The sequence below is a fragment of the Cupressus sempervirens genome, chromosome 1 (genome assembly GCF_028749045.1).
Source record: "Cupressus sempervirens isolate cs-2001-9-10 chromosome 1, ASM2874904v1, whole genome shotgun sequence".
Taxonomy (NCBI): Eukaryota; Viridiplantae; Streptophyta; class Pinopsida; order Cupressales; family Cupressaceae; genus Cupressus; species Cupressus sempervirens.
This window is the reverse complement of record NC_143118.1, coordinates 490,651,586-490,675,519: the sequence shown is the minus strand read 5'-3', so window position 1 is coordinate 490,675,519 and position 23,934 is coordinate 490,651,586. Positions and strand designations below refer to the sequence as shown.

At 34.6% G+C, this 23,934-nt stretch overlaps 1 protein-coding gene across 2 annotated transcripts in view; it reads right to left on the bottom strand.

Annotated features, from left to right (window-relative positions):
* Positions 1–23,934, bottom strand: part of GRL (transcription activator) — a 268,919-nt gene that overhangs the window by 187,387 nt on the left and 57,598 nt on the right. For both annotated transcript variants that reach the window (XM_089828816.1, XM_089828825.1), the window contains exon 6: positions 13,516–13,598. In XM_089828816.1, coding sequence (XP_089684942.1) covers positions 13,516–13,598 — 83 coding nt within the window. The remainder of the gene's footprint in view (positions 1–13,515; positions 13,599–23,934) is intronic.

The window sequence follows — 23,934 nt, the reverse complement described above, 5'->3', positions numbered from 1 at the left end:
AAACCATGGGAATGTTGTAAAACTTATCATGGAATATAACAGGCAAAAGGACAAACTCGTGGAAGCAGGGAACACAGTCGTAGTTTAGTCTGAAATAAATTTAAAAGACAGCAAATCGATGATTGAAGATAACGACTCAAACATTAGTGAAGTAAATGTATGATCTGAACGATTAATATCAGAGGTGATCAGCATGGTGGTATGACCGGGCTAATAATAGATTCTGAAAGGAACCATTTGATATATTATAGACAGTGAGCAAGTATTGGTAATGATAAAGGAAATTCCAAAGTTCTGATAAATAAAAACCATCTGATAGACCTCCTGTCAGATATTTGGAATCTCTGTTTAGTGATCAGATTGTATCCATGGGCATAATAATACCAGTAACTATAAGCACTTGTTCATTTTGATTATCTAATTAGAATTTTTTTATGTCAGCGCACATGCATGGATAAGTCGTACCTATCAGTATCACCAACTATGGAATCTCCGGAAAGATCTTAGACTCATCATTGAGTTAGTTGGGAGAACATGTTTCCGACATTTACATACTTGAGGGGAAATAATTACTATCACTGCCATTACACAACTACAAAATTTTGATCAGTGATAAACACGTGGTAACCATATATGAAAACAGATAAAACGCAAAGAGGAGTCCTAAATTACGAAAATGGGAAATAACAAATGTGTGAGTCAGCTTAATGTCATCAACATATATCAGTCCATTTGTATTCATGATAAGAGTCTGATCCCATGGTATATCATCTATGACATCTGATGTTTAGTCGGAAAAGTCTTTATGTAAGTGCCTTAGTAATCACACGACTTCATTATAAATAAAGACAAAAATCAAGTAATTTCATCATGGACAACGACAGTCAAAGATGACCTAGCCAGCATGTGGTGAACAGTCAACTCCAGGTATCAGACACTGACTGGCCCAAAAGTACGGGAATAAAAGTCAAGAGTTTTAAAAAGTGAGAAAATACAATTTTCAAAAGGGAGACATAAAGGTAAGTTGGTAATATATTATGTTTCTTTTATATTTATATATTCTAATTCCCTTGTACTATCAATATGTTAATATATATGAGGTATTTAAAATATGAAAAATAATTATGATGTTAATGTGTTATTTAAATATAATGATATGTGCAATTTAAATTCTTTTGATATTATCATCAAATAAAATGTTTAAAATATAGATTAATATATATATATATATATATATATATATATATATATATATATACATATTCAAATAAGAATATATATATATCATATATATATTCTTGATCAAGAATATATATATATATATTCAAAATATATATATATATTTTGCCTATCAGAGCTATATATTGACAACATATATATAACTTCACGCTATATATATATGTTATATATATATATAGCATTTATTGAAATATGTTATTGCTATCTATATTCCAGAGCTATATTTTGACACCTTCAATATATGATCAAGAATATATATATATATATATATATATATATATATATATATATATATATATATATATATATATATATATATATTGAGGATTGAATATATGCATATATGTTCAAGCATATATTTGAATTAGATATTTATCTATATTTTGTTGGAGTGATCTTCTATAATTATACAAAATTATTTATCATTATTGGGTATTATTGTACTCTCTCTCTAGTATTCTTATTTCAATAAATGCTATAAGAGCTATGTGCCTTGATCTTTTCCTTCAAGAATGTTATTGCAGGAAGAGGGAGTCTGACACGTTCGTCTAAAGGAGCAGATAGAGGATATGTTTCAATTGATCTTTGAAGATCTTGATCATATCAATTCCAGAGGGAGTATGACCATATGACCTCAATGGGCCTATCCCTTTTGTCCATCATGAGGAAGTGACGACTTCCAATGATTTCACTTATATTTGCAGAAGTTATTGAAAGGTGAGGATCTTACAATAACTTAATTTTCTATTATGATGGATATCTTACGATGTTTATGCAGACCATAATAGATTATACTTTGCATGGTGGATGTTTATATGGTAAGCATTATGAGAATGCGTGTGCACCTACCTTATAAACTTTTTTTTTTTTAAGTACATGGTGAATTTTGTGCATATTGATATTCTGGAAGGCCATTACACAGAATACTTGGTGAATATCACACATCTTGACGTTCTGGAAGACAATTACCCATTGAGTGCTTGGTGAATATCACACAACTTGATGTTTTGGAAGGCCATTACTCGCAATAGTTGGTCAATATCTTGCATCTCAACATTCTAGAAAGCCATTACTCAAAGAGTATTTGGTGAATATCATTGATATTCTGGGAGGCCAATACTCATGACATCATATGTGATATCAAACATTTTTGAATAATTGGTGAATATCATGTATTCTAGGAGACCAATACTCATGATATCAGATGTGATATCAAACTTTATTGCGTATTTTGGTGAATATCATATGTTGACACTCTGGGAGACCAATACTCTTGATATCAAAATGATAGATATTTTCTGATCAAAGATATCCTTAATCTTGCAAACTTGATATTACTTTGAGGTAATACGTGTTTTTCCTCCCTAGCTAAGAGGGAGTGTTGATGTTTGCTAGCTTCTATTGGATAAACCTATTTATTATTATATATGAGATATAATTTATATATATAAGATTATTGTTATATGAGAAAAAAAAAAATATATATATATATATATATATATATATATATATATTATGATTAAATTTTTATTATGTTAATTATCTAATTAACGAATAGAATGGGACATGTCTCTTCATGGCTTATTCTCAATTTAAATAAGAGGTCGTGGCCATTTGGAAAACACATACCAAACATTATGGCAATGCTATTACATCTGCAGCAGTCCTAAGAAAAACAACAGGGGTTTCCATCCCAAGGCTAAAAGGATGAACAACAACTAAAAATCCCACCTTCATAAAAATGAATAATACAAAATACCTCCCCATTTTGCCTCAGCCTCCTTTAATAACCTATGAGAACTTTCTAGAAGTATTCTAAACAATAATGTTCTGCTTTTTTAAAATAAAGGTGCCTGGTAAACTTTTTAAGATGACCAGTGACACTGGCACAACCCGCCCACTGGCTCCATGTGAAATGCTTTTGAACTGGAGCTATGAATTAGTGAGGCCACCAATGGGGGACCTCATCCTCTTATTACACAGTTGAGGCTCAAACTCACAAGCACATTCAATCAGTGAAGGCATAAGCTCGTGATCACAATGGCCGAGCAAAGGTTTGAACCTGAGCAGAAACAACACCACTACTTAACCAACACACTATATGGTCAACCCTAAAACCATCAGCTCCTTTAAAGTGTATTTTATAATTTCCTATTGAGCCTAATGAGAGGCATTTACGTCCTAAATTATACCCTTATTTATCCCTCCCATTTGCCTCAATTTCCATTTCTATACTCGCCTTTTATACCATTTTCCCATTTTAAGTTGCATATAATTCAATATATATAAGTAATATTTATTTTAGTTATTGGATAAAATATACAATTAATTAATATTTGATTGTATTTTACTAATATTTACTATGCCAAGGAAATCAAATAAAAAATATATGAGGCCAACATTTGTTTATAATTATAATAACAAACTCATTTTTACCTTATGACTAAAATCTTGATGAAGATGGTGGCTAAAATCATGGAGAAGATCATTGGTAGAATCAAGAAAAATATTGTTTGTTAAAAATATGACTAGATGAGAATTGAACTTGCAATCTCCTCCATCCTATTTATTCTCATGACCACTCAACCAAACATTGTTTTTGGTACCAAATCTACGGCATATGATATTTAAAATTTAGCAGTCACCTATATATAATGAAAGGGAGAAATGGGTGAGTTGAACCGCTGACCTGCGCTTCCAATTGTCACTTTTCAAACGTTGCACCATCCGCATTTGGCGGTAACAAGTCTGAGCCACTTGAGATTTAAATGGAAGCAGCACCCATAAAAAGAAAGTTGAAGGCCGATGGTTTGAACCATTGACCTCTCATCAACTGCCTACTCTCCACCATTGTGCAATGTATGATTTTTGGGATTCAGTATAACAAGAATGTATTTATAGATGGGAATGTCAAAAATAGAGCATTCGAGCTCTATTATATATTGTAAATGGAATTATTGAGGTGTGTAAAAATCTATATTTGTACATGGATTTGTATTGCAGAAAACTGTATGCAAGTTTGTCATTATTTTGGTGGATATAATAATATTATTCATGATTGAAGCAATGTAGAAGACATCTTTATTCTATCACCAGATATATCGAGGAGGCAAGGCCCACTCCAAGATTGCCTGGTGATCTTTTATTTTCAGTTGTGTGGTGTGCATTAGTTTATCTTAATTAGTTTTGGTGTATTTTTAATCTATTTCAATTTGGTGTGTTTGAGTTTTTATAGTATAATGTTTCATTTTGATTTAATAGTTTAGCTTGGTTATTATTTCCTTAATTAGTTTTACGATCTGATTAGCATCATCGTTGCTATTGAGTGATATTACTAATGTTCTATCATATTTCCACTCATTTAATAGAAATAATTCATATTGTTAATTTATGATTTGGAATTTATACAGGAAACAATTGTTATTATTATGTAGATTATTGATAGCTTCTGTTGCTGTCATGTTTTCATCAAGAGATAAAATAGAAAGTCAAATCAGACTTGCTTCTAGAAAATTATTGTATTAGATTAGTTGTATGCATGATGTTTTTTTTCTTATTTTAGATTAATTTTCATTGGATTTGTGAATTGTTACATTTGTTAGTATTGTTGTTGCCAAGAAGATTTTTGTTTTTGATATTTCTATCGTCAGTAAGTGACAGTCCCTCTTGCCAGAATTATTTTGATTTGTTGTAAGTTTGCTTTTGTGTGTTCTAGCTGCATCCATAATCACTCAGCTCACAACCTACACCCCTTTATGGTATATTACCCGGAAACCTTTCACAAGATTATGGCCCCGGATTGACATGTATAGACCAAGCTGAACTTCATCATAAATTGTTAATTATTTCCTATTATTTGCCCCGGTATTGGCCTATCAGAGCCTTAAAGTCGCTTAATAAGCATCTTTAATAAATTATTCTAAATTATCCTTTTTCATTTTTTGACACCTAAAATATTAATTATTTAATATTTTACACATTTTTCTGTAATCTGGCCATGTCAAAACTGCTTTCAGAAAGAACCAACAGGCTTGTCTCAAACTAGTAACTGAACTCTAATCGAGAATTGTCAGCATTCTCCATAAACCTAGGAGCTTCATATTATATTGGAATGATAAATAAAATTGGGACATTACATATAGCGTCACTAGTGTTGTAGATGCCGAATGGCCTCTTGATTTGGCCTCTTTGATCAATCAGCTTTCATTCAGTCTATCCTTCTCCATGGTACCATTTTAGAGCCCCCTACAAATTATTATGCTGGAATGGGCATTGCATACCACATCACTAAATTAGGTGGATTTCACTTATATAATGATTTAACCATGTTAAACTACCCAGAATCAATACATTTATGCCATGGACTCTACCAAAGCCACTCCTTGGTTTGTCAGCTCTAGCAATATGAATATGAAAAGTTTTGGAAACAAGAGATTTTAATTGATTGTGAATGCTTTTGTCTTGCTTGTAACAAAATGTTAGTCTTTTTGGTTCTTTAGTAATCAACCTAACTAAGAGGCAATGAGTGTTTTGAGATCTCAATGAGAGACAATATTAATATGAGGATTAGATTCCAAAGCACTCTTTTTCACTCAAAATAAAGTTCTCTAACCTCACGTGAGGGTTTAGACTGGACGGAAAAACCTTATTATCAATGTAGAAGTTTGCATCCTCCCTAAAATCTAACACATCATTCCTATGTGTAGGCTGTGAACTTGAATATTTCATTATTGGTCGAAGGGGTTGACTCAAAGCATGTCTAGCAATAAAAACCCATGCTTGAAACCTCATCTAAATATTGGAATCATGGCTAATAGTTAGGTGAATTGCCAAAAGTCTTTGGTTCACTACAATGTTATTTGTTATTGGAATTCATGCTTTAAGAATTCATAAGGCTTGATGTTTATTTGATGGTCTCCAAGAGGAAACACATCTTGAATGTTTTTCCTAAAAAGTAGAATTTTGTGGAGCTATAATCTTGCCAATACTGTGGAGCTATAGCATTATGAAATTTTATGCAACTCTAATGAACTATAATAGCATGATATTTCTTTTTTGGTAGCTCAGTTCTATTTGTTAACATGCTTAGGTCAATTGTACCCTTAAGAATTTTTCACTTTAGGGACACCAACTCATCAAAGAAGTCATGCATAATGCATTTTATCTTGTCTAGGTCATCCATGCTTGGCAAACTACACTACTAATAGCCATATCCCATTTGCAAAGCGACATTCTTAAAGGTTCTTACACAAAAAGGCTAATGGAAACACTTGAGAGGAACTATAAATCACCTAAGGCTAAAACAATAGCATAGCACGTATGAAAGCAAGCTTGTTAGCTAGAATGAAGTTATTTTCAGCTTGGCTAGTGACTTCAAAAATCATTAGGAAAGCATAAACCACCAAGAAACTAAATCATCACAGGAAGCTCTTTGGATTGACAAGGTTAAGGAAGTAAAACGCTACACAAGGTAGTGGGCGAACCTCTAATGGTACTTTTTTGGTATTTTTCTAAAATTTGATATTGAAGTCAAAGACAAACTTCATTGGGGCTCATTATATAGCAATCGGCCACTCAACCAAGGATAAATCATCACCTTTCAATTTATGCCAAGATTCTAAATCAATCAAGAGTTTTCCCCTTCAAAATTGCCTGAAGTAAATTGAAAGCCGGATAGGGTGCTATAATTTGATGAATTGCATAAAAATTGGCCACATATTTTACATGATCAAATTCATAACTATCTCAAAGAAGAAGAAGAAGAAGAAGAAAATTTAACGTCCATGAGGCTAATCGTAGCCTATGGGACAGCTTATGGGCTTCAGTAAATCAGCTCTTTTCCTATGCAAATTAATGATAAGGGCCCCCAACTTCTCAATGTTCTCCTTGTTGAATAAGTTAAGCCAAGAGCTAACAATTAAAATATTCATGAATTTATTCCTATTGTCTTTGTAAGCAACATGCTCAACAATAACATTGCATTCAATTTCCACATTCCCAAGATTGTAAAAAAGAAAAACCCGCTCTTCCCATGCCTCTTTTGATCTTTTCCAATGCCCGGTCTTGCTACAAAGCTGATGCGAGTTAGTGCTAAGTTGACCAATTAGTATTTTTGTTTTCCACGCAATATTGACCCCTATGTAAGGTTTTTGAAGTTGGTCACAAGTGGGATTAAATTCACTAATATAGTATTTTTTCTTCCTATGAAAATGGCAATGCTTTTAGCATCAAAATAAGAAGATCATTCCATTGCTACAAGTTTACGAGGTTAGTCCAAATTCCAAGCAACACCAATTGAATAATTCCCACCTTTAGTTCAACTAGGCCCTCATCTCATGCATACAAAACACCTAAGTGGTATTATACCACCATGAAGGATCCAAAGGAAACTACAATTGCAAACATGTCTAGCTCTAGGTTAAAGACTCGCAACAATCCTTGGGTGTATTATACCACCATGAACGGTGCAAAGTGAAATGAAGTTGCACAAATGACTAATCGTGGGTCAAAGACCTGAGGCATGTCTTGTGAGGAACTGAATCTGGCTCTAATATGAACAATAATCTAGAATTTTGAACTAGACACAATAAAGAAAAAAAATTCAATACATTCAGAAGATGCCATCAACACAAAATATGAGAGCCTCAAGAGGGATAATTATTGATATCTTGTTTCTCTTCCACTGTGAAAGAAGGCTATTGAAAGCAAATGAGTTTCTAAAAACATATACAAAGTAGACAATTTCATTGACAAGTACAAAACCTGACTTGTGGCTAGGGCTATTCAGAAAAATAACGTATTGGAGTACAAAAACTGCTTTTCCCCCAATGCAAAGATGAATGAATGAAAGAATGAAAGATTTTAATAACATCGACGAGGCCAAAGCAGCCTATAGGACCACATTGGCACAAAACCCCCAAAAAGGGGAAAGAACCTAAGCATGTTGTAACCTCTTGACTAACTCGTCTCTTCGTCGATGGATTTTGATAATCAAGTTTGAAATTTCGCCCAACTAGCTTTCCTCAAATAAGTAGTTCAAGCTATCATTCTCCAAAATCTCTGCATACCTGGATCTAATGTCATTTTGCATCGAGCACTCCATGACAAAATGATGCTATATCTCAATAGCCTCCATGTCACAGAATAAGCACATCTTGTTTTCCCATTCCTCTTTCGAGACCCACCATCCACCCATTTCACATCTTAACTTATGAGAGCCAGTTCTAAGCTGGGTTATTATCATTTTGTTGGCCATTTAATAGCTATTCCTATATTTTCTTTCTTCGCATGGTTTGCAGGGGGATTAAATTCTTTGATATAATAAGATTTTTCCCACCCCTGTGCCTTGTCCATATGGTACTACGAAATTTTTCACAAACAAACTTCCTTTATTTCTTCATTACTAGTTAGACACCTATGAATGTAACATCCCATTTTTGCATCCACTTATTTTGCTTCATCTACGTGCCTTTTCTCCTATCAAGCTTTTCCCCGGTGACTAACTTAGGCCAATGGTGGTTTCCCATACCCTGAGTTTCTTTAAGTAACATAGCAGTCGGACCATCACAATGGCTTCCAAGTGGAAGGAACCAATCTCTGCCAATACGATCTCATAGGGCACAATGGTTTTGATTTTGAGGTTGTTGGTGATAAAATGTTTTTGTCTCCATTTCTGATCTAACATACTGCTGCCCCAAATTTCACACCCATACAAAACCGTTGTGGTGACAAGCAAACAGAATAACATTTTCTTGGTCTTCCAATCTCATAATTCTGCATTCCTACACTTACTCTGTAAAGAAAACAACGCCTTCCAGCCCCCTTGAATTCTTTTTGTTCTGTGTGTTTCCCAGCTGAATTTGTTTTGAAAATTGATTACAAAATATTTACACTCACTCACAGTCTCCAGAGGATTGCCCTCAAAGAGAACTGTGCCTAAGGACCTCCTATTTCTCTTCAACAAGAAGATAATAACTTTGGTTTTGCTAGTGTTCACTTGCATACTGACCTCTCTTAACAAAAGCTTTCAAATGCCTTTAGGTGTTCTCTCAAAACCATTGGTCATCTTAGCGATTATGATGAGATCATCCACATACAAAAGTAGTTTTATGATTTATCACATAGCTAGTCAGTTGCACCAACTCTCTATTGTCCCTGTTTAACTATTCTCCCAACTTGTCAATGTAAATCCCAAACAAGGTCGGCGATAACAAGCACCGCTATTTGACCCCAATATTGTTGCCAAAGCATTCAGACATCCCATTCATAGTTCTAACTTTAGCCTTAACTTGCTCATACAATCTATGAACAACAGTCCTAAGCTTCTTAGGGATTTCAGGGTCTTCCATTCTGTCCCAAAGTTTGTTATGTGGCACTGTGTCAAAAGCTTTTTTAAAGTCCACAAAACAGAAAAAGGCCTCGACCACCTTGGAGTCCCATATTTTTTTCGACCAAGTATCTGAGAGTGACTCTGTGATGGATAGTGGAATACTTTGGTCTAAAACCCGCCTGTCGCTTTACTCTTTTTCCCTCTATTTCAGTCCATTTACTGATTTTTTGTTCTACCATGTTGCCAAATAACTTGTCCAAAAGGCAATTGATCATGAAAGTATGATAATTTGAAGGATTGTTTATGTCTCCACTTTTGTAAAGCGGTATCACCAAACTAGTTGTCCATTTTTTAGGGAAACCCTCCTCATTGACATTGGCCCATTTACTGATTTTCTGTTCTACCATGTTGCCAAATAACTTGTCCAAAAGGGGATTGATCATGAAAGTACAATAATTTGAAGGATTGTTTATGTCTCCACTTTTGTAAAGCAGTATCACCACACTAGTCCATTTTTTAGTGAAACCCTCCTCATTGACATTGTTGACGATGTGATTGATATGAGACACAAGAATATCAACCCAGCATTTTAAATATTCAGTTTACAACCCATCATTATCTTGGGCTTTACCTGCAGCTAACCTCCTTATGCCGTGGATAATATCTTCATTGTTGACAAGATCAACTATGGACTTCGTTACCGAGGTTCTGAGTTCTCCCAAGTCACATTCATAAAGTATCTTGGCATACTCAGCTGTTTAGCCCCCATAATGTTATTCTCTATTTGCTTCTTTTTTTTCTTAAGCTCCTTCCAAAACTTTTTGGGATTGGTTTTCCCAAGGTTGATCAACTCAAGCCTTCTTAGGACCACATATTGTTCTTTCTTTCATCTTAACAACTTTTCATACTCTTTTTTGCTTTCTTTATTCATTTTCCCTCTCATATTTCTTTTTGCCATCTTGCACTCATCATCAAACCATGGATTAGCCAAGAAGGTATTCTTTGCATCTGTTTTGGACCTTGATCTTTTACATTCCTCAAGAGCCTTGTTGATAATAAGGACAAGACTGTCTTTCTCCACAAGGTGCTGCTTTAGAGTGTTTATATAATTTTCCTCAGTATTGGACAACCGGTTAAGAGAATCTTTACAAAGTTCCTGATTTTCTTTTGTCATTAAAACCCTGCCAATCGGAGGCACTTTCTTCTTTGGTACATGGATTGCACGTTTTGCTGTCCTTTTATGTGAGTGTCCAGCTTCAGTAAAATTGGATTGTAGTCAGAATTCAGCCCAGCTGGACATTCCCCTATCTCAAACTCAATATCTTTGCAGTATAGCCTTGAGTGCAGATGACATAATCAACCACACTTTGCCCAAGTGATGCTTCCCAATTTAGGCCATATTTCCATACCATTGCATATAACCATGTTGTAAAGGCTGCAAAAACCCAGCAATTCTGCCTCATAGTGATTGACCTCACCCTTGCTGTCCTGTGAAGAGTAACAAAGATGTTTGAATATTTTTGCTATTTCTTGACTTAGGCTCTTGAGAGAATGATGTAATACAGGGGCATTGCTAGAATATAATTATATGAAATCATAGGTGTATTCACAATATAGAAAAAGAAGATAAAATTACATTGTCTAATACTGTTAAAGGTGGTTGGTTGAATACTTTGCCAATTTAACATGACCCAGTATTGCTTTGTAATTATACATAGAATGTTCAGTGCCCACTACCCCAACATACCTGTGTTAATATGCCTCAAACGTTTTGTAGACAAAAAGGTTCACATTACAGTAATATATAAGGGCACAGTAATGCTACTAGAGCAATAGCTCCTCAAGCACACAACAACAGTGTGCAGGATTGGAGCTGTAATATGACTTCTCAACAAGGAAGGAAGAAAAAACAACCAAGCAATTGTCCAAGTCCTTCAAAGAAACAGGAACAACCTGATGTTAGGAATCATCTTCATAGATTCCATATGAATAATTAACTTTTCATGTGGATCCTGTCTTGTGTATTCTGCAGAGTAATCTCATCTAATTTATTTACTGCTACCTTGCATTTCATGTATTTTCTGGTTTTACATATAAGGTTTTTGACATTTTTTTTGAAAGAATATAAATTATATAAACTGACCTTACAGTATCTTACGTTACAGCCATGACATATCTTGCTATAAAACATTTCCATCCAACAGCTAACTGGATAATCAGTTTTCGAAGAACATGCTTTACAAAAAATCCTTATAAGAGCTCACTGACATCTTTCAAATCATGCAGCATATCATCACGGTATCTGTGAAGTAGAAGAAGAATTTCACGATAAAAACTGGAGCTTGTGATACACAGCAGCATCTATGCCAGCAGAAGAATCAAGCTCCAAAGAATCACACACAGCAGCATCACTTCCACTTTAGGGAAGTTTAAAAATTTAATAATAAGTATTTTCCCATGCAACATTTGTCTATTGAAATAGAAAGTTGGTATATTAAAATAATTGGTTGTAACTATAATGTATGCTGCCACAGTTACTTCAAGATGTTCATAACTAAATTGTATACAAGCAGTATGGGATGTAACACTAAAGAGACAGAAACTTGACTTCCAGGCTTCTGTCTTGATTTTACAAAGATAGTTTGTATGGAGAAAAAACATAAGAATAAGGACCTGGCAGATTAAGCTCAAATACTATAACTACCAGCACCATATAAATCAATAGATTTCTGTAATCTTCATATAACTGATGTCTTTGCAATGCCTCAAATTGATTGATGATTTATTGGGATTCAACTGTGTACTTTTGTCTCAATCTTTATTGACCCATTTTTATTAGGAGTGGTTCACAAGAATCCATCTCTCATAGCATGAATAAACCACTTAACACATTTGATCTAGATGATGCTTATAGAGTGAAGCATCAGTACTTCAGGGGAGATCGGTATCACCCATCCCATGAATATATCAGCCCAAACACACTCAACCATGAAGCTTCCCTCACAATCAAGCCCCCTTAACTTGCTAACCCATTTCCTAAACCTTCAGCAAGTTACTCATGAACTATTACTGGCAAAGCTATCTTAACCCTTTCATTTCATATAACTGGTGCTTTCCCAAACTATAAATCAATCTGATGATTTATTGGAATCCAATTGCATAGTTTTGAGTAGCAGTTCACAAGAATCTTTATCTCATGAACACGAATGGTCTACTTAGCATTCATTTCATCCAAGTTACACATGCAGTAGTGAAGCAACAGAGCTTCCTAAGAGATCACTCTCCCAACTCCGTCTTGAGCACACTAAACCATTGAGTTTCCACCAATCAAGTCCATTTACGCTGGTATGCCATTTGCAAAGCTTTCAGCAAATGGTATCCCTTTGTTGCCATTCAATATAGAGCTCCTTAACTCATTGATCTTCATATAAGAGGAATTTTAGTATATCAAATGATTTGATTTAACAGGGTTTAAACGTATTGTTTCAAGTCCATCTTCATCATAACATATGAGTACTGTTTCACAAGAATACATCTCATGAACATGAATAGTCTATTTAACACTTGACACATGTAGTAACTCCCCACAAAGGTGAAGCACCACAACTTCCCCCAGAGGTGTTGCTCAGATTCAGTGGCCAGCACACCATGAACATTTGCGTAGAACAATATTCTCCTATATCTAGATATCTGACACATTGGCAGGAATTCAGAAGCATGTAGGATCATCAACATGAGAGCTATGGCCCAAAGATCTTTTTTGAGGAATGTATTAGATGATAACTTTTCTTTTGAATCTGGTATAAACAGCTGAACGCAAGTTAATTCATTGGAAACCATAGTTAACATATAAAGGACAACATGCTTCTATGTATCAATGCAATCAAAATTAAATATTAGAATGAGACTTGACAATGCAATGGCTTGTAAAAAATATTTGATCCTACCGATGATAGAATTCATAGTCCCTTCCACTTCTTAGCATGGTATGCATCAAGTTGTAGATCTGAACGATCATTTTTCTGGGTACCTGACACAATAACAAGAATGATTAAAATCATTAAAAGGGATTTGATAAAACGGACAAGGAACCTCTATACTCAAGCAATACATTAAAAGAATGATTAAAAGGGATTGATAAAATGGGCAAGGAACCTCTATACTCAAGCAATACATTAATTAGGCAATTACAATACCCTATATAAAGTCTTACAACTTTCTTATGTGAGCTTGTATCATTTACCCTATACCATGGAATCTACTTTATTTGCTCATCTGCCTTGGAACAAGATTGTTCACATACTCTTTCTTGCATATTTGCAATAACAAAGGTCAAATAACCAACCACCAAAACTCAAACAGATGGTGAAATTTTACTGAAGGGTTTTTTCAGGTTTATGCACTTAGATATCCACATAAGGTGGTCCATCCAACAGGTTTCCTGTACTTCTGTCAAAATCTAGCCAGCTATTTTTTAAGAATTGCACTCTTATCTTTAAACCTCTACACAAAACTAAAATCAGACAAAAAGACATTGATATCCCTAAAGAGGTGTCTCGGTGTAAAGGCTCTCCACCCAGAAGTTCTACTCACATCTTACGCAGAATATGAATGGTGTATAAATTGAATTAATGACAACTGCATATTCAACTAAAATGGTGATAAACATGTGAAGCAGTCCTAACTTTTCTATCAGAACAGCAATAAAAGAAAATAACAATCAATTAAAAAGATTTCATTTATTGAAAAGCAAAAACTCAACACACAGAACAAAACAGGTTAGTTGCAATTATATAGCACAACTACAACTAGGTTGGAAGGATCATGCAATAATATTATATAAAATCCATGAATAAAACTGATACGACCAATACGCTATGACATCTAGATGACGAAAGTTATTTACATATTAGAAAGCCAACAGTCAAGTATTTACATTTATGTAAAAAGTAATATATCAGTATAAGAGGACATTAATTCACAAACATTTTATGCGTGCATTGCAAGCCAAAACATCAATGTCAACAATAAGTATCTAATTAAGGAAAGTCCCAAATGGTAACACTCACAAACATTGCAATCTAGATGTGGGATATTATGTGAATTAACTATAATGCGAATAACACATCATCTCAAATCACTATCCTAAACCTAAGATACTAATGCATCTGGGAAATTGACAGATGCGGGTGCTGGTGCTTTTGGGTGCTGTCAAGCTCTATGAAGTTTGAAAAGCTATCGCTTATAGTATGCTTGTTCCTTGCGTGTGCTGACTTGGCACCAAGCGAATGTTTTGGATTCGCTGGCAATATGTTTTACCGACCATTTTTGTCTTAGCATCGTGTGCGTATCTATGTTACACTAGCAGTAGATAACATCGAGTTTTGACTCTATTTACATTGGCGGTTTATTTTGTAAGGTCTTATGTTCCCATGCTCTCATCCATGATCCTCTTTATGAAGTTAGAAGTTCAAATTGTATTCATTGCCATGTGTCTTTGTAACAATCGTTGCTTGAAGTGGACGGGCAACCCTTTAGCTGCAAACCATCATCTCTTTCTTTGTATTGAGATTAATCAGTTATACATGGTTTTCATGTATCAGGTTGCTGTAGCATGACAGTCTCTTTGAGAGAGATTATACATTCGGTTCCGAGAGTTGCCCCTCATAACCAGTGTTACCCCACTCAAGAAGGTTATCCTTGTCAACTACCAACTGTAAATAATTATGCTTCAAGATCTTGACAGCCTCTTGAAGTGAATGAATCTCTATAGGGAAAGGCAACTACCACCATGCTCATCTAACATAGGAGCACCCCAGCCAAATACAACTAACATCTGTTGGATAGCATCATAATGCTCAAGAGCAAAAAAAATATAATTAGTGCTCACCTTCTATTGTCTTGTCACATGATGTCTCTACATACCCTGATTCCTATGTAAGCTCTCTGATGCACCAACTGCTCTATGATAGGAAACTATATCCTCAATGCTCATCACATGATCACTAACAATCTCGCACATGTCTGTCAATGAGAAGCTATGTGCCTTTGAAAATTATTTGCTAGTTTATTTGGATAGTTTTCTGAACTCACTATAATTATATTTGATAATCAAAGTTGTATAAAATCTTCAATTACTCCAATGTTTCATCACAAGAAAAAACATGTGAACATCAAATACCATTATTTCAGGGATAATGTTAAGAGAAAAGGTCATTAAGCTTAAGTAGATTTCTACAGAGGAGCAAATTGCAAACATTCTCACCAAGCCACTTCCGAGAGTGAAGTTTCGTTACTTTCAGGATAAGCTTGGGATTGTGGAGAATGATGCTCTTGCTGAGAGTGAATCTGAGCCTCAGTGAACGTATTTATTTTTTGTTAACGTGTTCTTCATTGCAAGAGAAGTTCAAGGTGAAATCTCTAGTTCAGCCCTCTGCAAGTAGGTATGCTAGATCTACTCTCTACATGTAGGTATGGTGGAAATGCATTCTTCACTAGGAGAAGTCTGAGGTGAGATCCCTTGTTCCCCCCCTCTGTGAGTAGGCATGGTAGAAGTCATGTGTGTAACTCCATGACTTTATTGTTATATTTTTATGATTCACCCTTAAGGGGTACCTATTGGTAAATAATTTTATGTTTTTTTTATTCACCCGCTAGGAGTAGCTATGGTGAATATTTTTTTGTTTTTTTTATTCACCCTCTAAGAGTAGCAATGGTGAATATTGTTATGTTGAGATAACAATTTTAATGAGAAAACTATAATGAGATTTTGTATTGAAATTTTCTTTGGTTGCAGCTATGTGCACTTATCATAAAATGGCTCCCTGAAGATCTCTCTCTTGCTAAGGAGTATTCAATTTGAGTAGCTACAAGAAAGATCTTCCTACTTGATCAAGCATCTCTGAAATTTGTGTAGTTTCCTTTGTTCCTTGTCACTGATTATGGAGTGACAGAGACACTCTAAGCTTATCTCTTCCTTGGTTCGATTGTATTAAGACTGCAATATTACATTTGTCGAGCTACTTCATCTCTTCTTATTTGTATTTTACTATTATTTCCTTATGTGATGTTCCTATTATTATTTGTAACCTCTGTGTGGTCGTGCAAGTTTATCCTTGCTTATTTGATGCCATGTCATCGCTAAACTAGACATGACATTCATTGTTCTCCTTGCTAGCAGTTGCATTAGATGTTCCTTTCTTTGTCATCAAACGAAGGTTGAAGTTTTTGTTTGAATCATGCCTATGTTTTATAATATTGTCGACTTCTTCTTCCTTGTATCGGTTCATGTTATTTTCATTTTGAAGGTGTCGCTTCATTAATCAATTATGGAAGGTTGCATATGTATCCATTCTTCTTCTCGTAATGGAGAGTTGATCTATTGCTATTATCTATTGGACTTTTCCTCTACTATAGGAGGAGTTGGGTCTGTTGTATGGTGAGTCGAGTCTATTGTTGGAGTGTAACGTGTAATGTCCCCTTTTTGGGACATTAGGAAATTTAAAGATATATTCATATAATATTAAAATGACTATGGGGAGCACAATTTGAGTTTATAAAAGGCAATTTAATATTATAAAGTGGTTAAAAGTGACAAGGAGGGATAAGACGAAAAGACAAGAAGGGAGTCAAAGAGTCACAGCTTTTATGATTAAAAGGAGGTCCCTTTCATTTCAGATATGCTTTGATTTGAGATTGATATTCTGGTTTCTCTTTGCAGAACTTTGGGAAGCTACTAGCTTTTTGGTTGAAGCCTAGGAACGGAAACCTTCAAGATTTTTCTAGGTGGATTGGACGTAACCCCAATTCATCTTTTGTGATGGATTTACATCAGAATTCACATCTGAGACTACAGGTGCATATTATTGTTTCTTTCCAATCTAATTGTATTTTTGTGTTTAAGATTGGACTAGATGTTTGTGATTGTATTGCTGATGTAAAATGCAATAACATATTTCTAAAGAATGTATATGGATTTGATGGCTATAATTTGGTAGTGCTGCAAATCATAATACAACAGAAGTTTCAGAAGTTTCCTAAATGAGCATTGTTGTTTATATTTCAAAGTTTATTGCATGCACTATTTATTTGAATTCTGAAAATTTATTGTTAGGAAAGTATTGAGAAAATATACTACTGGAATATCATAGAGGTATTACAGCCTCGATCTTGCCATCCTTTGAGGTTTGTGCAAAAAAAAAAAAAATTCAAACGGCTTATATAGAACATGTACCATTTATTTTTATGAGTAAGCCTTGAATCTTGAATTGAGAGATTTCTAGAAGTAACAGAGGTTTCATCAGATTTATGAAGCTTAGAGTTGAAATTGACAAACAAGTTTTTCATTGAACATTTATCTGATTTTTATGGTGACGGTATTATAAGAAGGGTATTCAGCATTATCTGAGATCTTTTTGCACCAAGGTTGATTCAAACACTTTGGTGTTATCATTTGTTCCTATTCTCAGTTATGTGTCAAAGATGGTCGATAGATTATATTATTTAATTTGAATATGTGGTTTTGTTTATTAACTTTCTGGTTGTCGTGGATGTTGTAATTGCACCATCTTGATAAATATCTTATTTTGCAGTCTATTAAAAGTTAATATTAATTTTTTGGCGAGTTGTCGTGAATGAATGCACAAAAAATAAGACAGTTGAATTTTTTTGAGCCCCTATAGTTATTTGTTGTTATATTAAGTGGTGGAAAATAAAAGGCGCCCAATGCAATATATTTGTCGTGTCCGACTATAGTTGTCGAGCAAATAGTACAGGAGAGTTTCTTCTGCAAAGTCATTAGTCATAATTTTCAGGGAATCCATCGGGACAACATAATAAAATTGCATAGGTTCAAGGAGGTGGCATGAATCGCATGTTCTTCAACTAGGTGATCCCTAGAGTGAATATGAAGAATTCATTCTATGGCAAGGTTGTTGATGCTCACAAAAGAGGCACAGAGTTTCTGGTAGTCGATTTTGAAGAGTTGACGTCATTGAAGGGTGAGGGGGATAAATCTCTCTATCATTCTCTAGACTGAAGGGGTGTAGCTGCGTGTGTGAGGTAATATGTATGTCTCTGGCATTGTTCAAACAGCTCATAACAAGGTGGTCATTCAATTTCTACAAGTTTCTGTGAGTTGTAGATTGTTAATATCAAAGGATCTTCTGCAAATATTTTCGAGGGAAGGAGAATGCTTGGAATATCAGACTGTTGTATATTGTGTGTCATCTAAACTACATTCTCAACCTACATATATATCCTTCTAGAGAGTATGTCCCTCAAGGGACACAACCCTTAGCGTCTAACTAACAAATTTGTTTATCCCTAAGCCAGTGATTATAGTAAATAAGTTAGTTATGATCAACTAAGTTTAGCCAAGAACAAAGTAATGTATTTGCCTATAAATCGCCGACACCTTTAGAGAAAATATAAATTATGTTGAAAGCCATTCATAAGGAATATATGCCTAGAAGGGGAGGTACGGTCTGTACCATCAGACCTGTAGGTTATCTAGGTTAGATTCTTAACACTCCCTCTTAACCTGATAATCCTACAAAGAGATATCATATCTAGCAACATCAATACAGATGTTTAAGCAAGAATTAATACTCTATATCTGTCTGTCTCTTCTTAGTATGTGGTATCATAGAACACATGATACAAAGTCATATTACAAAACCTGTGATATGACAAATCACTGCTACTAGTGATAAGACACATGTTATGACTCTAAGAAACTGGTATTTCTATATCACAACGAGATCCTGAGTTTAAGATCTACTAGAATACAAGATAAACTCGAAGAATTCTAAGATTCTTCCTTTATCCAATTTGTGACCCATGAACATAGCAATGTCAATGTCACAATACAATCTAAAACTCATTTGGATCTTACAGTAAAATCTATTGAATGGACATGTCCCTCTCTAGGTTGGCCTATTTAACAACATAATTGTTTCCTCAAGATTGGTGCCCATTCGAAGAGTTACTAATGATTAGTAGCTAACTAACCACATTAGTAAATAAGAAGTCTTATAAAAGCCACAAGGAAAAATCTTGAACTATCTAGAGGGGACAATATGTTCTAGTGACCAATACTTAAGGGAACTCATGCATCCAGATCAAACAGATCTGAAAATCAGAACACTTGTCTTGTCAAAGTTACAAGGAATTAACACTTCCTCTTAACTTGATAAGATAAGTGATAGAGACATATCTAGCAACATCAATAGAGATGACTACGCATAGATATACACTCTATACCTCTCTGCATTTCAAGCATGATGTATCATTATACAAATGATACCTAAAAACACATCATATTACAAATCTTGTAATATAAGTTATTACCGGAGCTTGTGATCAAATCACTAAGCATCGTTCGTAATACAAACTATCAAATCACCTAGGCTTGTAACACAGGGTATTTGACAAGGCTTGTGATATGAAGTATTACCTGAACTTGTGATAACAGTATTACACAAAATGCAATACTTAGGATAAAGACTAGAGAATAATTAAATTCTCCCTTTACCCAAGTTGTGACGTCTGGAGTTTCAGATGTCACTGTCACAACATGATCTTGATTTCGTCCAAGATCTAGACTCTACGAGCAATTCATTACTAGAATGCCTTACACAGGATAAACTCTGGAGAATAATTAAATTCTTCCTTTATCCAAGTTGTGATTCATAGACATAGAAATGCCTCCATCACAACATGATCTTAAATTCATCCAAATTTGCCAATAGTTCTCTACTGGTCAAAACATTATCTTAGAGGTCGTCACCTCTTATAATGTTTTTATACAAGTGTTCATTATTTCAGAGATTGTCACCTCTTAAATAACAAACACAAATGGTGAAGCCCCATAACAGTCAATATCCTAACAATAATATAAATTATCATAAGAATATAAAACAATTCAATCATACCTAGATCTTTCCTGAGATGATCACTCTCAGAGAGTTTTGATAAGAATACTTGCTTTCTAATTTCTAGTACTTAAGGATAAAGTCTAGAGAATAATTAAATTCTCTCTTTATCCAAGTTGTGATTCATAAACATTGAAATGTCATTTTCACAACACAATCTTGAATCTATTCAAGATTTGCCAGTAGTCCTCTACTAATTTAAAAAAAAACACCATAAGATCATTTGCTATCACGGCGAATTTGTGCTAGACGATTCTTTTCTGTTACTGCAAACTAATGCTGCAAGACTGTTTGCTGAGAAATGCTTCCACACCATGATGTTTATAAAAGTAGGCCCATCAGATGGTTGCTCACTTTAGATTTTCAATGCCCCTACTGGATAACAAATCTTCCGAGCTCCTTATTCAAGGTTGCCTTGATGAGATGTCAGACTCGCTCTGAATCTAAAATTCTTTCCTACAACAACATTCTTTAGAAACCCAAATCAAGGCATGTACTCTTCTTATAAAAAATACAAATGAAAGATATTATAGACATAAGGTAAAAGAAGAGCTCAAGTATAATAGATACTTATCTTTCCATCATAACCTTGATGAAAGCTTTTGTACTTTATGAGCATACACCATCTTGCCATAGTACACTTACTCTGAGTTTGTATAACCTGGATCCTGGGGATTCAACTTGATCTTCTAGGTACTCTCTCAGACATATAACCTTAGTATAAGATGATACTTATGATTCTCTGCTACAAATTCTTTATTACTCGGGAATCAATACAGCATGGTCTACAATCTGAGTCAAGATTCACCATTGCAAATCATTTAGCTTCTCCTTTTGTCAGGAAGGCATACCAAGCTAATATCCATGATCTTGGTGTCACAGCATGATGTCACTTTATTCCCTTCTTTCTAAGAGAACCAATACTAATAATCTGAATAGTCATAAGGTTATATAGAATGCATCTTTTCTTAGTCCACAATCATTAACACTCCCTCTTGGACTTCAGGGAAGATCAGAAATGCCTTTAGTAAAATGTTTATCTTAATGATCTGTAGTCTCATGATGTAATCTTTATCCATGTGCATCTCATCAGTGATTCTATTCACGAGTTATCTTCATTTATGTATCTCTTTCCATGACAATAGGGTCATATCTCATAAAAGAAAAATGATCGTTATCTTCCCTGTCTGTGCTCAGAGGTATAAGGAGGTGTCCATAGTAGTCTGATATACTTCCAATGCAACCTCCACTTGATAGCTCAAGAGATGTCTTGCTTATAAGTCACAATTCCAATAAGATTATTTTCTTTGGTCAATCTACGAATTCTCAAATATTCTGCAATTGACTCCCTAACACATTATTATATTACTACTAGTGAACCCGAGGTTCTTCTCGATCTGTGATAGTTATATGATATGCAACTTGCAAGAGTCTAAGCATCTTTATTACGTTGATGTTGGTAACTTGCCATTCTCAAATATACCAAAGTGATAGAGAGTTTTCCTTTCGACGGTTTCCTTCTTTCTGGTATCAATTTTTTTTTTTTTTTTTAATTTTTTTTTTTATATTTGTAGATATCTAACTTCAATGCATTTATTGACAACGGTATCATTTCCTGGTTATCTGAAAGAATATCAGTGATCAATGTCATGTTTTGTATGTTGGGCTCCAAGGAGACACTCCTGCATAAGCTACTGCCTTTGTATTCGCAAGGAGGTGTGGTTAATTGAAAGGATCTTTAATATATACTTTTCCACTTAGACTTGTTACTGAAGACTCCTCTATAGCAATGATAATGGCAGTGACAACATCTGAGTAATAACTTTCCTCAAAAATGCAATCGTGTGCCCACAACCTTCTTGTGTAATGTATCCAAATACTCCCAATATAAAGTCAATGCCCAAATCCACCATCTTAGGAAGCCGATACAAATGTATGAATTTATATAATGACTTCTGAAATCAATACTAAGCTCTGACTTCCTTCAACAGCTCTACACCTCAGTAATAAGTAATCATTTTGTCATTCTCATTATCTTCCATTCAAAAAAATAAATCCATGACATCTTCTCTTTATAACAGCTCCAAATTTAATCCTTATATATGTTTCTCCCGTAATCATTCCATATAGTCCATTTAAGATTATTCAGGCAAAAAAAATGCCAAACAATAGAAAAGATAATGTCCTAATTACTTATCTTGATCCAATGTTCACGCCACATTCAAAGCCATGAATATTCATCCCATTATCAGACATTCCATCCATCGGTTCTCAGCTGGAACTCTGAACTGGTTCCATCATTTCCCATTGATACTCTTGTTGTTATTATGAAAAATATGTAGGGACAGGCCGTCTCATAAGCATCTACTGCCAATTGATGCCAAGAATATAGTATTTTTACATTCCAAGTCTTCTGCCCAGATAATTCCCGTGGTGTGGAATTTAAACATAGTAAACCTTGGCACGTTAATATGAAAAGATTCAGATTGGGCAGTGGTTTGAGATTCAATTAGGAGGAGCCTGTTAAAATCATTCTTCTAGACATGACCATGAATCGTCATCAAAGGCCCAGCGCTATCCAACTCACTCAATTTGCTTGATATTGGATATTGATCTCCTTATCGAGCCGCAAACTGTAGTCCTACGCCAATCTGACACCGATTCGTTGACCACTCACGTAGACGTAGGGATGGCGGATTGTATAAATTTGGTATGGGATGTGCATTAAATTGGTAGTGCGATCAACTGAAACATTTTTCGTTGATATCTCGCATGCTCATTTCAAACTCTTTCATATTCACACTACTCCTGCCACTAGCTGAGTTTGTGTTGAAGTTTATGAAGTCTTCAAAATAAAATATCATCTCTGAAATTCCTTTGCTCCTGCATTGCTTTTAGACACTTGCTTACTTTTGTATACTTATATAGATATAAATCAGATATTAGTCTGATTATATTCTTCACACACTTCCTTTCACTTTCTTATCTGTTACACCCTCTCGCACTTCTTTACATCTGCAACCTTAGCTTTGATACCATGTTAATATCAAAGGATCTTCTGCAAATGTTTTCGTGGGAAGGAGAAGGCTTGGAATATTAGACTGTTGTATATTGTGTGTCATCCAAACTACATTCTCAACCCACATATATATCCTTCTAGAGAGTATGTCCCTCAAGGGACACAACCCCTGGCGTCTAACTAACAAATTTGTTTATCCCTAAGCCAGAGATTATAGTAAATAAGTTAGTTATGATCAACTAAGTTTAGCCAAGAACAAACTAATGTATTTGCCTATAAATCGTCGGCACCTTTAGAGAAAATATAAATTATGTTGAAAGCCATTCATAAGGAATATATGCCTAGAAGAGGAGGTACGGTCTGTACCATCAGACCTGTAGGTTATCTAGGTTACATTCTTAACATAGATGTCG